The sequence below is a fragment of the Nelusetta ayraudi genome, unplaced genomic scaffold, assembly GCF_046127955.1.
Source record: "Nelusetta ayraudi isolate G7.1 ecotype Tasmania unplaced genomic scaffold, CSIRO-AGI_Nayr_v1 ptg000007l, whole genome shotgun sequence".
Taxonomy (NCBI): Eukaryota; Metazoa; Chordata; class Actinopteri; order Tetraodontiformes; family Monacanthidae; genus Nelusetta; species Nelusetta ayraudi.
The window spans coordinates 7,629,888-7,647,993 of NW_027466057.1; the positions used below are offsets into that span (position 1 = coordinate 7,629,888).

Here is an 18,106-nt window from a genome sequence, read left to right on the forward strand (position 1 = left end):
CTCTACTCTAACTCTATGGCCGGTCAGCGTGATCAGGATGTACTGAGCTGATCAGGATGTTCTGAGTTAAATGAGCTGAGGTCACCTGGACCTCTCTCTCTCTTTACATTTTAATGATAAAAACCATTAATAGCCAAACAATTTTGGCCGTATTTGGGAATCGTTTTCCGCCTACACACACAGTCGGCTCTGGAATCTACCGCAATCACGCACCTGTGTTCTGTCTCCCCGGCGCGGTCCCTAATAGGCCATTTGCTGGAGTGTTTACTGCTGCAATCTGCTGCTGTTGCGCCTCACATTGCAGAGGAAAGTCGAGCGACTCCCGCCTAGTTTTTTTCCTTTTTCAAAAAGGAGAAGAAGAAGAAGAAGAAGAAGAAGAAATCCTTGACAGTTCTAAAAGAGAAAGATCAGTCTTTCATGGTTAAAGTTCCCTCACAGCAGCCAGCCTAAGCGAGAATCCGATTTACTCGACCGGGTTCTCGAGGTAATTGAGTGTTTTGCAGGATCCTCACACACAGGGCCATCCGTCGCTACTTTTTTTTTTGTTTGTTTTCATCTGATATCGACGACGGTGGCGTTTTCACCCCCCTGCCTCATAAAAGATTCACAGCGCTTTTAACAAGCTGCGCGTCACGCGACGTAGGCGTAGACGGGAGGTGGGGGAAGATACTGGCCCTCTTTATTACTCTGCCTCGTTGCTGCAGTGTCAACAGCGCGCGCTTGTTATTAGGAGACGTGTGATCTGCTGGTTAGAGGGCTTGCAGCAAGGCAGTGCGCACGCATGACAACACATTCGACCCCTTTATATTTCCTGTGACCGACGCACATTTCAGGGGGAAAAACACTGCAAAGCTTTTGTGTTTTAGTTTAGCCCTCCTGGTGGGAAAAATACATTTATTTATATATATGTATATGTATATATATTAGTTTTTGTTTTTTTTGAAGAGGTTTTATTTTTTACACCTCTGCTTGGGAAAGTGTCTGTTGCAGCAGCATTTTCTTTGCTGGCTTCCTCTCGCAGCCATTGGCAGCGACTCCCCCGCCGGCGTCCAGATGTATTTCTGTGGCAGTAAAGCTGACAAGCTAACAATTCAAAAAGTAGTTCGCAGAGGCTCTTAATGGCCGCTTCCAGAGACGTACGCCTCCTGAGTGCTTCAGGTTCACGTTTGCTGCAGCAGAAATGACCCTGCAGCACGAGACAGAGCCTCCGGCCGCCGAGCCCGGGTGTCGTCGTTCACCACGCGCTCGCTCGCTCACTCGCTCGCTTTAAATTTTTAGTTTCTTTCCCACCTTAAAATGGCCAATTTTCCGCCAAGCGAAACTGTCTCAGCACTATTTTATTTGCTTTCGAATGCCTTCGACTCTTTCCTGCCTCGAGAACCAAGGCTCTTCTCTGAGCCCCGACACCGGAAGCCTTCACCTGGGCTTCATCACAAGTCCTCCACCAAATAGACTTTGACACGGCGGCAGCTCAGTCTCGGCTCTCTTCCTCTGAGGGATGGTGGGGGGGAGCTTCTGTCAAGCTGCACTCACAAGCATGTGGATGAGCGCTCCGAAGAGTTTCAGTCAGGTCAAGCCTTGAAGGGACAATGGATATTTTTCTCCCGACACCGAGATCATGGTTATTGCGCGTTCAAAGAACAAAGGGAAACACTGTGCAAATTTCTACCTAAATGAAACAGGAAGTGATGATCTGCGGGCTGAGGTTGCGACCCGTGAGTGATCACGTCCCCATTCAACGGCCAAGCACGTTTTTTTTTTTATAGGTGAATGAAATGCGCCATGTGATTGGCTGATTCTTTTCAGATTTGTTGATTTTTTAAATCCTTCTGAAAAAGCTGCAGTGCAGCCAAGCAAAAAAAAAAAACAAAACACCAGAGAGGAGCAGCTGTCAGCAATTAACAGCACTGACAGTGCGACAGGAATATTAAAGACACAACCTCGCCATTGATTAAAGTCATCAAATAGCAATTATTTAATAATGAAATAGAACCAGCTGTTTATTCTGATGAGTCACCCGAGTATTGGACTATTAGCACATCGCGGCTTCTGCTTGAAGCCATAAAATAAGTAAAAACAACCATTTCTTTGTACATATGAACCCAGTGCATTCAGAACATGAATGCTGGCTGTATGCGTGACTGAACAATTTTGTAACTTTCAGAGTCTTTCTTGCACTGTAGCTCCTCAAAAACTGGACTTTCCAGACATTTTAAAAAGGGCAAATTAGGAACTTCTCTCCCTGGTTTTATTTTATGTCCGGCTGTTGAAACCTAGTTGTCTTGACCTTGAAGCGAAGTTGTGATTTCGCTGCTTGGAGACAAGACTGTCTGTCACACATCTCCCCCACCCGGTTTGTGCTACTTTCCCTGTGAGGCTCTTGGAAAGCTCTCTCTCCAATAACGCGACGCACAGCTCGTCAAAGAAGCGGATGCAGCCGTTCTATTTCCGCAGCCACCTTTGAAATTCTCCTGGTCCCTCGGCTACTTTGCGGGAAGGAAGCAGAGGGAGTTCGGTGCAGCTCGCTCATTTCGTTCCGCTCCCTCTCCCTCCCAATTCGAGTGCCTTCACCACTGTCGCCGACTGCGACCGTGGCACATTCCAGATTTTTGTTTCACGGGTGCAGCGGGAGCCAAAAGCGAAGTAGGATGAAAAACGCTTACTTGGCCTTTCGTGTTGAAATCACCCTGGGGGGAGAGCAGGAGCTCCGCTTCAAGGTGCAATCAGACGCTTTACAGCCCTGCTGCTCCGTTCTCCCACCTCAGATAGCGCTAATATCTATAGACCAAGAGAGGGGCAGGGGGGTGGGGGGGAGGGGGGGGTTCTGCCTACAGGGCTCCACTTGGAAGGCTTGCTTGGAAAACTTTCTTTCCCCTCAGATAACCTCCACCATCTCTCATCTCACCTTCTTTCAGCCATGCCTGTTCAGCGGCGGAGATGGATTGCCCTGCTCCATATGGTCGCTGCTGTACAGTCACACTGTATGGAGATGGGGGGGCCAGAGGGGCTGGGGTGGTGCGATGGGGTGGCAATTAGATCGGCCACATTCATCAGACAGTTGGGGTCTGAGACGCAGTGCGCGCCAGATGCCCGTTCGACTCGCACGCTCGCGACTGTCTGGGAGGATCAAATGTTGGGAGGGACCGTTGAACCGCCGCAGATCAGATTAACATCCAGGGGACCTGGCGCTGCTCGTGGCTTTGTTTATTCTTGGAAAGTCGAGGGAGCAGCGGCAGCACGAGGAGCAGCAGCAAGCGTCATACTGTAAAGTGCAGTTCTGATGTGTTTTTGTAAGTGTGTCGAGGCACTAAAACTGCTGCTGAAGAGGTTGCAGGGAAGATGGAGTGCTGTCAGTGTGGCTGTGGATGTGGAGTAATGAACTTCCATCCATCCATCCACCCACCCAACCATCCATAGGTGGATAGATAGATAGATAGGTGTACTTTATTGATCCCAAATTGGGAAACTACACTGTTGCAGTACAAAAAATAAATTATACAGTAGTTTCAAAAACACTCAATTCAATCTATGTACAACAAACAACCAAAGCAGATGTGGCGATGAAATTGTGCAGAGGCACTGATAAGCGAGGTTCAATCCATCCTTCCATCCATCCCTCCATCCACCCTTCCATCCATCGATGTACCAAGTTTAGAGAAGTGGTGGGGGACTCGCCCAAAGCAGACACCAGTAATGGGCCTGGGCCCACACTAGTCACTGGCCCCTCACATCCACATCCAACTCTGACAAATAAGGGCCCTTATTAGAAAACATCGGCATTAAAAGCAACTTTCTTTCCGTCTTCCGGTTTTGGTCAAGTTTTTCCGCATCCGAACTGAAGGTCTCGGGGCAGTAGCGAACCTGGGCCGTCCAAATAACGTCAGATTCATCGGTGCCACGTGCAAACGTGATGCTTCCCCCTCGGTGTCCGTGCCAATGCGGTCTGCAGTGCAGGTGCTGGCATTCCGTGCCAGCGACTGGCCATTGACACCGTTCGGTAACAAGCTGTAAATCTGCCGTCCTCGCCACCCTTAGCCACTGTTTTAGTGGATATTAACTTTAATTTATGGCGTCGCTCTGGCCTGAGGATTTTAATGCTGTGTGTGTTCGCTTGTGTGTGGCAGCTCAATGTGCTCTCCATTGCTTTGTTTGCCCTCCTATCTGTTGCTATGTCGGCGCTCGGGCGGCCGCCTGTTCCGCGGGTTTTTTTTCCTGGAGACGAGCGTTATTAGCGCTCCAATTTGCGCAGGGACACTGAGTGATGAGAACAAAGCTTCTCTCCTCCGGTTCCGCAATTCCCCCACTCACTCCCCTCCACCCCCACACTCTCCACCCCCTCGCGTCTCGGTCTCCCCACAGGATGAGATTGCGCCACGTCGCATGCCGACGATCCTCTCTGACAGTCAATCAGCAGATTGCTCGTGCGGCTCCCTCCACATTATTGCGGGCAAAATGCTGCGACGCGTCTTGTATTCCAAGTGCCTGGGTCGGATATTCGTGGACGACTGCGGGCAAAGATAAATACGCATACGTTTATGGTTTTAGTGGAGACCTTTGGTAGATGGAGCTGTATCTTTAGACGCGTTTTTCGAAATAAAGATCAAGTGTGTCTGATTTTTTTTTTTTGGAATGTCTTTTTGTTAGGAAAAGGCTAAAAGCTGGAAGCTGGATAATCCAATGTCAGACAGTGGATTATGACATGGCAGAAATGTATTGTTTAGCTGCTGATCTAACTTCTGCTGGAGCAACTTCAGTACTTCAAAGTCCCCTTATCATGCAGAATTCATTTCACGTCACTTCTGGTCCCCCCCCGGCCCCCCTCTTTTTTCTCAGAAAAACTGTGTGCTAGAACATGGGACAGTGGCCCATTTTGATGTCACAATGTATACCTCCCCCAGCTTGGTGGCATCGCCCCCTGATAGGCGCCCACTGAGAACACACTGCTGTGGTAGGCAGAACAAATCATCAGTTGTCCTAGGAGAGTGAAACATGTTTGTTTGTTGTTGTTTTTTGGTGTGACGCTGTAAACAGAGGTGCCGTTTTATGTAAATCTGTAGACGTTCTTTCCCTTTTTTGGACAATCGTATATGACGTCAAGACTCGGATCTGAGGTTTAACTAAATACAGCTCTGAAAACGGTGTTAACATTGGACCTTAAATCCCTAAATAGACATCGGTGTAATGCTGCTCCACCTGACGCTGGAGATAACTGGACTGCGGTAAAAATAGCTCAGACAGATATTATTATTCCTGCAACATCGGTCGCATCTTATTCTGGGCCACTCACTATTGGTTCATTTAAGGTACATAAGGTAATTTTTTTTTTTTTCTTTAAAGAAATACAACACAATTGCACGAGGCGGCAACAGATGGTTGGACGAGCGGCTCCACCATGTTTGAGTCCTTCTTTCTGACAGCCGAGGACATCCATCCTCGCAGCGTGCCAGAGAGACACCTGCGCTCTGTGCAGAATGAGGAGAGCGAGACAGCAGGAGCTCCTGCTGCATTTTGTCCTGCAGCGGTCGAGCAGCTGCATCAGCGCGTCCGGCCGTGGCCGCACACGGCCTCGGCTCTCGGCCTCGGCTCTCGGCCTCGGCTCTCGGCCTCGATGTGGTGCGAAACATCATGTGCACAGTGTCGACTGGCTGGAGTCACACGTGGACAGAGGCGAGTGGAGGCGAGTGCTGCTGAGTCGGATGGGTGCAGAACTCTCTTTTCCCTCCTTTGCTTCTGTTCTTTTTCCTCTGCCTTTACATTGTCTTTTCCATCTTCAACCCTTTCACTTCCCCAACCATTATTTCCTGTCATTTCCTTCCCACAACCCCTCTTCCTTTCCTTTCCTTCCCTCAATCCTTCTTTCCTTTCCTTTCCTTTCCTTTCCTTTCCCCCAACCCTCCTTCCATTCCCTCTCCCCTCCTCTCTTTCTCGAAGGCCCCTCATTGTCACTTTTGGATCAGATTACCGTTGATTCACATTCTCTGGCGCCGGATCAGTTTTTGTGAAGACGGGGCGAATATGACATCAAAGGAGGAGGCTGAGACTGGAACGAAAAGCTGCTGCAGCTGCAACAAAAAAAGAGGGAAAGAGGAGTCGCAGTTTTATTGCCACGAGTCTCCACTTTGATGGGCCGCGCTAAGCAGTGGCAATTTCATCTTGATGGGAGGTGTAATTGCATTTTCTTAATGGCATCCTTTGGATATTTACACACCTATTGCTCTTTTGCTCAGACAGTAGGCTAGAGTTCCGTGTGTACGGTCTGTCTATCGAAATAAAATTGCTAAAGACTTAACATGATCGACTTTTGTTGCTGTTAAGACCTCTTAGAAGGCAAGATCAAGGCAAATATGGAAGAAAAGTTCCTTCTGGCATTGTTGCTTTTACCCACTTTATCCCATTAATGTCCAAATGGGATCAAAGAGTTATGTCCCAGTGTGAGTCTGAGAGGGTCTTAACCAAATTTGACGTCTATCTGCAGTCATTCTGTTTGTTTTTGATATGAAACTGAACCAAGATCGACACAGTTTTTAATCATAATCACAGAGTTTGAGCACTGATTGGGTTGTGGCAACCTGCACGTGGCGTTCAGCGCACTGTGTCAGTGGCTGCGTTTCCATTACAGTTTTTTTCAAAGTAAAAGAAACCGCTAACTTTAAGGCTAAAGAATTGGCTTTATTTAATCTAATACTATATTAATCCGATCCAAACCCCAAAAATACTACGGATCTGATCCATCCCATCAGTGTGTGGAGTTTGTCAAGTAACTACCCTCAAGTCTTCTCCCACTTTACCCCTTTTACAGTGTCCCAATGCCGCTGCTCCACACTTCATGTGGAGACGAGCGCTGGTAAAGTGTTGCTATGGTGCAGACTGAGGTCTTAGGGAAGGAACTGGAGCCACGCAGGAAACACTGAAGCACCCCGGTCGCCTTCACCACCGCAGTCACCGTGCTGTAAACAGCAAACATCCTGTTTACCAGCACTGGAGCTTGATTCATTTTTTACTTTACTGGCCCTTTTTTTGAGAGCTTTTGCGAGTGCAGCTTTACGCCGGCCGCGTTACCGCCTCGGGGATACACTGGCTAATACAGTACGTGCAGCAGTAGCAGCTCAGCCCTGGGCCGCGGCTGACGAGGTGGTGCCGTGCGCTCTGCTTCCTGCCGCACGCTGCAGCGATCTCAAAGCGAGGGCCTGAATGGAAGGATTATGAAATCCATATGAGAGCACTTGGGTTCACTAGCGCGCTTAGCAAGGAACCTTTAACAAGACCGACGCTACTCTTTGCAAACACCTGCTCTCCCTGTAGTGTGAAGGTCTGGAATAATAAAATCCCGTTCTGATATGAGTTTTAAAAAACAAAAGAGACGAAAAGCAGCCGGGGGGGGAAGGGAAAACGCTCTGAAAACAAGTGCGCTTAAGAATCCAGGCCCCAGTGCCAGGACTGGGCCGTAACAACCCATTACTGGACTCTGCAGCCTGTAATCACCCCTTGCCGTCATCAATAACGATCATTTATTTAGAAGCAGCGCCGACGGTGGGTGAGTGCAGCGTGCGCAACAATGCATGGAGGGGGTCACACCTGTAGGGCTCCACTGACAAGTGTCCGTCATCCCTGCTTGGGTTCACAGACCTGACGACGTCAGCAAATACACACGTTGGGAAGGATATTCCATTAGAAAATGTATTGAAACGGAACACAATTCGAAAGAAGTTTCTTATTTGAGTTTGGGGGGCTCGTTTTCCACCGCCGGGAGGAATTTTGTGATTGTAACGTGAGGAGAGTCGGAAATGTAAACAGTGGGTCAAATCGAAAATATCGACTGATCTGCAGTCACGATATGGTCCGCAAATGTGTTGATGTATCTGTGAGTGTATCATCGGACTGGCCCTTGTTGACTCTGGTGTTTCAGTGCACACAGCCTCCGCGCTCAGCAGGCTCACGGTGCCTTAGGAAAGCTAGCGGACCTTCTGTTGAGTAACCGTCCACCAGGGAAGTCGGTGATTCCCGGAGAACTTGCACAGCAGTCATGAAACAGCGAGTAAAAAAAAACAACCTCGTAATTATTCCTTGTTGAATAAGTGTCATTATATTCTTTAACCAGTTTGTTTGCACTTGACTTGACATCACTCCCCTGTGACAGGGAAATGCTGATGCAGTCCGGGAGGTGATTTTCCACTGGAGGAGCAGTCTGACAAAACGCTCACGACGCCGATGTTTTGTTTTTAATCGACGCAGCCACAGAAGCAGCGAGAGATTTTATTGATGTCGTTGCTCACAAAGCGGGAAAATCCGACGAGACTGACCTTAACAAACGCTGGAAAAATTGCTCCTCGCCTTTTGTTTGCGATCAGAGTCGTATTTTACCCGTGTTTTACTTTGTGCCTTTTGCTGTCTGTCTTCTAAATGCCACGAGGAAAAGCTGGTTAACGCACAGGTTGTAACTTGAGTGAGTGTGAGCTTGAGGATGAGTGAGCGTTTTATTGTGCATTTTGCTTATGTGCATTATGTATCCAGTTTGTGTTTTATGTGTCCGTCATGCTCTGTTGTGTATTTTTTGTGCTTTTACGTTGCTCCTTCAGAGTTGCAACTAAAACAACTGTCTCACTGACCGCATACATTTAATTTTGGGACCATTCTAAGAATATCTTACGAATCATCATAGAGTCCAGGTAAAATAGATGAAAGTGAAAACAGCATCACACTGATCATGATCCTGATCTCCTGATCGTGACTCGATTTAGTTGGGATCTGTCATCACCCAATGAGAGCAGCTCAATGAGCTCCTTCAGGCCTCCCCGGTGCTTTATGGGACATCGGGTCAGTAAACGGGTCACATCAAACATATGTCCTGGTTTTCTGTCTGCCTGTGTTCTCCTCTCGTCACACTGTCAACATTTTCTCCAAGGGCCAAACTAGCATTACAGCGAAAAATACATCTAAATGTGTTAGGGTTAGCACTGTGTTGTCATAAATCTCTGTTAATGGATCAGGTTAGGAAACCCACGTTGCTCCGTCAATCAATGAGGTTGAGATGGAAACTGTTGAATCAACTCAGCACAAAACAGTCATGCAGACCTTGCACATCTTTAGAATCACGTGTTGGCAAATGAGCAGTAAGAAAATTCAGAACAAATTTAGGCATGTAATCTATAGAAGTCCTATCTGCAATATTTAAATTAAAAAAAAAAAAAAATCCACACTCATTTGTAGATTTGAAATGATAAAAGTGGGCATAAAGGAAAAAAAATCCATTAACGTAGACGCTAAAACATCTGTCCTACACACTTGCTCACTCCTCACTCCCAAATCTCAGCGCAGCGGCGCACAGACCTTTGGTTCGGCAACCTGTCACTAAGCAAAGAATCTCCACCAATGTCGGGTCTCCTCCCATGCTCCAGGAGAGACGCGATTGGCCGATTCCAGCGGCACGAGCTGAGGTCATCGGTGTGCTTTAATCTTCCCCTCCGAGGAGTTTTAAGCGACTGTTGCACGTATCGACGCGCACGTGCTGCAGACCCAAACACGGCAGCCATGAAGAATGCGTTTATCATTCAGAACAAAGCAATGAGAGTGGGAGCCTGTGTGTGTGTGTGTGTGTGTGTGTGTGTGTGTGTGTGTGTGTGTGTGTGTGTGTGTGTGTGTGTGTGTGTGTGTGTGGCAGGGGGGCTGTTATGGGAGGGGGATATTTAATCTCAAGGTGCCCTTGGAGGCTCAATGCACTTCTCACACTGGAGACACGGAGAGAGAGATTGCTTTCTTTAATCTACCCCCCCGCTGAAGCTCTGACATCGCAGCTGGGCCGAACTGCTCTCACGGAACCAGAGCGAGACCACCGGTTGATGATGTGGACGGCGTAAATTCTGGAACTTTGATGGCTATTATTTCTCCATCATTTCTAAACAATCTATATGCATTTTGTTTAATTTTTTTAATCTAGTGTATCTCTCTTGGCAACCTCCAACACACAGTGTTTTATATTTTGACCGCGATTTACGATGGAAACTATAAACGCTCCACGGTTAGACAGACAGAAGAAGACCAGAACCACAATGTCTGCTGGTCATGCACCTACATATCTACAAGAACTTATCACTCCACAAACCTCCACCCGCTCCCTCAGATCCACAGGCAGCCTGCTCCTCCCAGTCACGAAAAAACCAAACTCTCCACCATGGAGGGACTGAGCCTTTAGCTCAGCCGCACCACCCCTGTGGAACAGTCTCCCCGCCCAACTGAGGGTTAACGGAATGTGGAGTCTTTTAAAACTGAAGCCTGAAGAGGTTCTTATTTAGAAAGGCTTTGAAATGTTAAAGATAAATGAGAGGAGAGCACGCTGGCGTTTGTTTGTTTGCCACTTCGCCGCCTCTGAGTTCTGATTAAGTTTTAATTGTGTTGATTCACACAGTTCTTTTTCTTTGTTTTGGTTGTATCTGTAGCACTTTGAGATTTCATAATAAAAAAAAAAGTGCTTTATAAATAAAATGTATTATTATTCATTACAATTTGGCGGCAAAAAAACAAAACAAATAAATACTAAGTATTTTGGAAAACATGTCTTGGTTGAACCCTGGCTACACTAAAATAACAGATCGCATTGATTCACTTGGATGCGTCAGAAGCATTAAAAAAACAAAACACGAATGAAGATGCTGAAGAGCCCCACAGGGCTTCACTGGGAATGACAGATCTGATCGGTGCAATTGAATGCACCAGCTTATCCAGTCACACTTATGTTTTCGCATTCCCTCTGGAAACACTTTCTCTGGGCTCTCTGGGCTCTTCACCGGACGGTTACACGCAGTAAATCCAAACGCTTTAATACTTCACACAGCATAAAACTATTTTTTGTCAGACCCAGTCTCGGTTTTCGGAGGAGCATCTTCTTTCAGTCTGGCTGCTGACATCAATTAGCGCAGGGCTTTATGATTGATTGATGGTAGCTGCAACCACGATAGGGGCTGACTGGCGGGTGACGGATGGAGAAGGAGACGGACGGACAGACAGAATCAGATGCCTAATTGGGACTCAGCGTGAGACGAGAGGGAAGGGGGAAAAAAAAAGGAGAAGGTCCAGTCCAGTGGGTCAGACCGTTGGCGGGAAACGGTGGATCGATGCTGTCCTCACGCGGCCCAAATCAAGCGTGCGCCGAACGGGGAGAGCGGTTCCACGTTTGAACGCAGCCATGTGCTGATTTCCCTCGCAGGGTTTTTAAATTCGCTCCCGGATCTGCATTTTTCATATTGATCCTGCACGAAAAGCGGCCGCGGCCCCGCCGGCATTTTTCGCATCGGCGTGCACTGTGTTGTCGTACATCTGCTGTTGTTCACTGATTATTATGTAACAAGACATGAGATCCGGGGGGGAAAAAAAAAAACCCAACAACAACATCAACAAAAAAAAACTGCAGCGTTGCCACGCTGTAAAACCCCCTGAGGATGTTTCTATATTAGAAGCTAGCGCCGTGCTTTACATGAGAACGTCTTGCCTCCTGCTGCACATACATGCACAGCGGCCGAGGACGTCATCAAGTGTGGTGCCCGTATTTAGAAGAGCCCCGAGGGCCCCGATGACGCACCCATCGCCGAGCAGCGCGCAACCAAAAAAATCGTTCCGAGAGCTTCGTCCGTATCTCCGCTAGCCGGCCCCTCGCGTTGAATAATGCAGGCAACCATTGTGCAGAAGAACCCCCCCCCCCATCCCCCCAACCCCTCTCCCACCCTCCAAAACCCCCAGCAACCCCAACCACCGTCTCTTCCCAGACTTCCTTGTATCAGCAGATTTCCGCTCGCTCCGCTATCATGAGGAGGAACCAACAGTCCAGTTCAGCGTTTATGGAGCCGGCGAACGCAGCAGCAGCAGCACAAACATTCCCGTGGGATGTTTGTTTTCGGGGCCCGATTCCCAAACAAGAATGTTTTTTTTTGGGGGGGAAATTGCTCTCCGCTGCTGCCACTCGCTGCAAGAGACCGCGAGGCCAAAAGGGCGAAAAGGGCGCCGACGGCGCGGAAGAGAGACGCCCTGCAGGCAGCGCCCGGCTGCTGATGGCTGTTTTGCGCCGTCACGCCTTCTCTTCAACAGTCGTTGTGCCCATTTGTATGCGGCACAGGTTGGTTGTTGTTAGGTTGTCAGTGGAAACGCTACCAAACAGCCAGTCGGGTTCGCGGGCTCGACGGTTTCTCAGCAGTCGGCGGCGTCGTCCAGCGGCTGTGTGATGTTAGCGTGACACCTGTGCACACTCACCGGCTCGCACCTCTTTTCCAGCACAGTGGTGTCACGTGCACTGACACCCAGAGGGTCAGTGGATATTGACTGGTCCTGACTGTCTTCTGTGTTTCTTCCCTTTTGTTTTGCTATCTTGCAGTATGACCAACACTGGCGGACTTAAATGCCTCCTTCACATACTTTAATGTGCTGATTTTCCAAGATTCTTTGTTCTTTTTTTTTCAGTTAAATTGGGTTGAAATCATTTCTCTTTAGTAGGAATCAAGGGGAAAAGAGACTGGTTTGACTTAAAGGGCTCACTTATGGATGCACCTTGTTTGATCATCGCTTTGAGAAGGGAAACGCACTAATTGGCTGAACGGAAACAAAGCAAAAGCCAATCGAGGATTGCGCAAACAGAGAGAAATGTGGAGCTTTTGGAAACAAACAAACAAAATAAAACTCTCTCTCTGGACTGGTTGGGGTTTTTTGTGCAGTATTTGAGATGATTATTAGACTTTCATTTTCATTTAAAATGACCTGATTAAAGTATCACCAACAACAAAAACTTGAAGACAAGCATTGACCTCTACTATGAAAAATTACACAGCGGCCTTTGATATTAGGCTTCTTTGAAATTAATTTCCTTTAAGTGGCAGGAAAAAAGCATAGGCTGTGCCCTTCATTTCTCACAGCTCATACCCTCTCTTTCTTTCTTTCTTTCTTTCTTTCTTTCTTTCTTTCTTTCTTTCTTTAAGCAACCTGTGCAACACCTGAATACAAAACAAGCCGAAAACCAGCTTAACTTTCAATGTCAATCACTACTTCAAGTGATCCGGCGAGGAGCCGAGTGCACTTCACACCTTCACATCTCCGAGAGGGACTCTGAATGTTAATCAAGGGAGCGTTCAACAGCTGCACGACTGCAGCGCAACCCTGCGGCGCTCCGTCCCACTGTTGAAGCGCGCTCGCAGCCCAACTGAAAGACATGCAAATGCAATTTATTCACGCGAAGAGCTGAAATAAGAACAACCTGTAGAAATGTAATACTAAATGCCGTCAGTCCGGAGGAAACCGACGCTTTTGCGTATTTATCACGTCTGAGTGGAAAAATGTCACACATTCTCACTTCTTCCAGGTGGTCGTGCTCCGCGTTACAGATGAGTTGTGGCCCTCCGTGAACATCACGCACACGCTGACCGCGTGTCCACGCTTGCAGGCGCACAGACTGAGGTGTGTTTTGTCTTGACAGGATGATGAAGTGGTGCTTCAGTGCGTGGCCTGCATCCAGAAGGAGAATCGCAAGTTCTGCCTGGCTGCCGAGGGGCTGGGCAACCGCCTGTGTTACCTGGAGCCCACGTCTGAGGCGAAGGTAAGGCCAAGTCACTCCACTGCTGATCTGAACAGAGAGAGAGAGACACACACACACACACACACACATGTCTGCCTGCTGCGGGATGTCTCCTTTCTAGCGGCTCCTCGATCAAGCTGTTTGTTTCCTCTAAATGTGGACACTAATGTGTTCTGCAGTTTTGGGAAAAGCGAACAGGGAAAAAAAGATGCGCTCTGCAAGACGGAGAACTCTGCCGAAACCCGGCGTCCGTTTAATTCATCCTGGTTCGGGGCCAGCGGAAGCTCGGCGAGTCCAAGGCTCGCTGGGAACGCAGCTCTGTGTTTCAACAAAGTCGCGCACATGATTGGTTTCATCTTTGTGGGCCTGCTGCCCTGGTGATCATTTCCTGAAATTACACTTCTGGGTGTGTTTTGTGGATTGTTTCCTGAGCTCTGCTGCAGGGAGCCTTAGAGGTCTGATCTTTGCATCGCTCATCCCCCTTCCCAACGTCAACAAAAAGCATTTTAAACTGCCCTTAAAGGGATCCAGCTACTTTTATGAATGAAGTTGTAACAGAAGTTAGAAGCGACAGTTCCAAACTGATGCGAGCGAGCCACCACAAATTGAAATAAATTATATATGAAAATAATAATAGTGCTCAAGAAGTTAGCATTGATGTGGCAGCAGCGTTGTAAGAACCTGACTGGATGTTTTTTTACTTTAAAAGCAGAAAAGAGGATGGTACTTAAGTCAGTTTTAGTTGCAGTTTAGCTCGATACTGCTGCCCATGGTGTGGCCATGTGCGGCTAACATTTGCATCAAAATGCCCAAATTGTAGTACCTGGTTAAAATTGCTAGTAACAACTGCTGCTGCTGCTGCTGCTGCTGCTGCTGCTACTGACATTACTCGGCAAAATAAATCCAGAGGATTAAAGGAAAACAGTTAAGTTGAAGTCCTGCTCAGTAGCGTTAGAATTCAGTACAACAACTTGCTAAGGTTTGGTACATTAGCACAATTCACTTCATTCACACTTTCAAAATGTCACTTTTAAGTGCATTTTTTTTAAAATTTACAAATGATTAAAACTGCTCAGCACATGGGAAATCCTCTTCAGCGAGTAACTCAACAGTGTTTGCAGTAACTGGAGAACGATGACTGACTGCTGGGAAGAGATAAAACAATCCCAGGATGCTCTCACGTTTCACAGGTCTCTGTTGTTCTGCTGCTCTGCGTTTCGCTTCAGATTTTCCTACAGCAAAGACATCGATTGTCTTTTAATCATGATCCATTAGCGATGTTCTAGATTAATTTACCCCGAGCAATGCTAGAACAATGCGTCCGGTGGAACAGAGACAACCCAAGGAGCCCATAACAGATTCCTTTGCTTCTGGCATTGAATTTCATTCTCCTGCCTTCAACAGCCTTGCACGCTGTAAAGGAGGGGGAGGGCTATTGTGCACAGAGGGGAGGCCAGACTCTCACCCTATATTGGATGGTAATTACTCCCGACAGGTGTGATGGATGCTCTCCCTGTCTTGCACTTTGTCTTCATTGCCTGCCGTTTTTATGAAAAGGCATCACCCAACCTCTGGGATCAACACTGGAGCGATACAAGGTGCCAATTTAGAAGCAGGGCCAGGCATTGGAAAAGAGTTCGTCCCCTTCCCTCGCTGGACCCGAGTGGTAATGGCTCACAGGATCGGAACGACAGGATGCGGCTCACTCAAAGTGTGCAGCGTTTAAAAGGCGACATCAATCAGGCCGTGAGAAACTGGTTGATTGTGATCTATGACGATGTATGTGCTGTTGGTCAAGGACCCAATATTGTATCCACTGGCAGGGTCGATGTAGGCTCACAAACGCCCCGAGTCTGTCAGTGCATTTCCATATAGTGTCGAGCGAATTTAAAGCAAACTTTTCAAAATGCACAAACGAAAAAGCTTCCGTGAAGTAATTTGATGTGAGTTAACAGCAAACTTGCACCATGAGGCTTTAGTCCAGGGGTCACCAACGTGGTGCCCGCGGGCGCCAGGTAGCCCCCGAGGACCACATTAGTTGCCCACAGGCCGTTGAGCTGTGTCTAAAATTCAGTTTTATCCAACCTTGTTAAGTCATTGCTGACAATTATTGAGAACTCATTAACTTGATAAGTGTCTTCACATAGATGAGTATCATTAATAATCATATTTAACTCGGAGAGTTTGTTATTTCAGGAGAGTCTAGCAAACGGGTAGCCCTTCATACGGCTCAGGACCCATGAAGTAGCTCTCAGTGCCAAAAAGGTTGGTGACTCCTCCTGCTTTAGTCCATGGAGCACGTTGGTCTCCTCATCCGTCCAGACAGATCTGATGGTGCTAACGGCAATGTTTCGTCACTCGTAATGGAAACATCCAAGCAACTTGTTTCCAGAAAAAACATTGCAAAAGACACAACTGTAAATAAGACATGAGGAGTTGTTTCCAGTGATGCTGCGAATGCTTTATGGACACACCAAATTTTGAGTCATTTGTGAATATCAGAATATCAGTCAACCTGATATTTTTGCCCGTCTCAGTTCCTCTTTCACCCCTTCCTCGGACAGCTTTAGCAGCTGCCACATGCACCATGAAAAGAAATGGAGGTGTGCGAGGTCACCTCCTCAAAGGCAATCAGTTTAACCCTTTCTGCCCCTTTACCCCGAAGACCCCGAGACCGAAATAGAGGCGCAATCTATTCTTGCCCACTGTCAGGACACGTCCCTTTTCCAGGTTATGCAATTGGTGCCAAACCAGAGTTGAAAACCAGGCCGAGGCGCAGCCGTGGCGCCTTCCTCCCACTGCCGAGCCTTGTGAAAGGACATCCTGACACTGCTGGACACTAATCATCCAATTGCAGGTCCTCTAGACCTTAATTTCACTGCCCGTCTCTCCCCGAAGACCAGCCTCCACCATCCGTCCTCGTGCACCGTTAAGAGCCCCTCATTCGGAGGGAGCAAAGGTCAGCTGTTACTCTCCCGCGGGGACGAAGGCGGGGCCTGGATTGCCACCCGCCAGACCTTTTTATAATCGCTCCTTCCGCAGCGTTGCCGCAGTTAGAGGGGGCTAATTAGTGCAGAGGCATCGCGAGACCTAAAACAGCTTTTGCTGTATTAATTAAAGCATTGTAAAGGATGAATCGCTGTGTTGGAGTGTTCCCTCTTTTTTTTTTCGTCCTTTGTTTTGTTCTGTTAAACGAGAACAATGTAGCATGTATAATTGTGCAGTGCATAAGCCTTAACTTGGAACGTAGAGAGAAACGAGCCTCATCTGCGGCCGGTAAACAAGGAAACGCAAACAGCTTGTCTAAAGCTGTGCGATTACACGTTTTTTCTGTAATCCTTTTAAACAAGCAATATATGCAAATCATGTTTTTTTTTGTGTTTTGTTTTTTTTTTTAAATTTGGCAAACTATTTCTATTATGCACACAGTCTATTTTGAGGTCCCAAAGTAAATAGCAGTAACGCCACAGAGGAGACACAACAAACCAGGTTAGCAGTGTGATTGAGATTCTCGGCGCGATGCTGCGATCTTCTCTGGGAATTCAACATCAAAACGTTTTCTCACTCCGGCTTTGGCGTCAAACCTGGCTGAGCTCTTCTCTTAAAAAAAAAAAAAAAAAAAAAAAACAGTGAGAACAAAAACACTGACATGTACTTTTAACAGACATTCTGCTAAACCTGCCTTTTAAACATTTAGCGAACCGTTTGATCGCTGCCCAGCGTCCAGTTTCCTCCTCGCCACAGCGAATGGATTCACCTGCCCGCCCTGACACAACATGTGCATCTATCTGGGCATAGACGCTTAAAGAGCGCCCCCTTGAGGATACAATGACTTTCCTGGGAATTGATCTCGGCATGCAAGCAGCGTTTTACTGGTATATAAAGTTAAGAAAGTTCTGTCAGACCTTAAAGTAATGTGGGCTACATTATTTTTTCACATTGTATTTCTATATTGCAGACAACTGCAGGCTTACAGCGATTTTTCTTTTTAAATATGAATCTTTTTTCAGAGTTTATATTCTCGAACTGTCAACTGTTTTTGGCTTCCGACTGATGCTTGGTGTGTGTCACAACTCGTCTCCGCTTGTTTTCAGTGAAGCACGTCGCTGGACTCGCCCGCAGCACAAACACTTCAGCATGACTCAGATTCCGCGGCCTGATATCTGTGGCCTCGCACGGCAGTGGTGGTCATTTCTGGGTGTTGGCAGTCAGTCCTCTGCAGATCCATTGTTTCCTCACCCTGAAAACTGGGTTGCGTGAAGTTTGCAAATGAGGTTAGATTGGGCCGTGTGAACCAGTTTGCTTGGAGTTGAGACACTCAGTAAGGAGGACAGGGAGGGTGTTGAGCTTGCTATCATTTATCATCAAGCCGCGCTCCCACTTCTCTCATTCTGTCAGTGAATCCCCCCATCCCTCCCCCCGACCAAGTCCTCGTCTTCTCCAGCTGCTTTTCTGGCCTGCCTTAGGTTTCAAATGGGCAACTTTTTGTTGTTGTTGTTGTTGTTGTTGTTGTTGTTGTTCATCGTCGTCATGGTTTTTCTGGGCACAGACTGACCC

At 47.5% G+C, this 18,106-nt stretch overlaps 1 protein-coding gene across 1 annotated transcript in view; it reads left to right on the forward strand.

The window, feature by feature from the left end:
- The window catches only part of LOC142883463 (ryanodine receptor 3), a 100,953-nt gene that overhangs the window by 9,268 nt on the left and 73,579 nt on the right, over positions 1–18,106 (forward strand). The window contains exon 2 of the mRNA XM_076018364.1: positions 13,451–13,570. Within this exon, the coding sequence (XP_075874479.1) occupies positions 13,451–13,570 (120 nt within the window). The remainder of the gene's footprint in view (positions 1–13,450; positions 13,571–18,106) is intronic.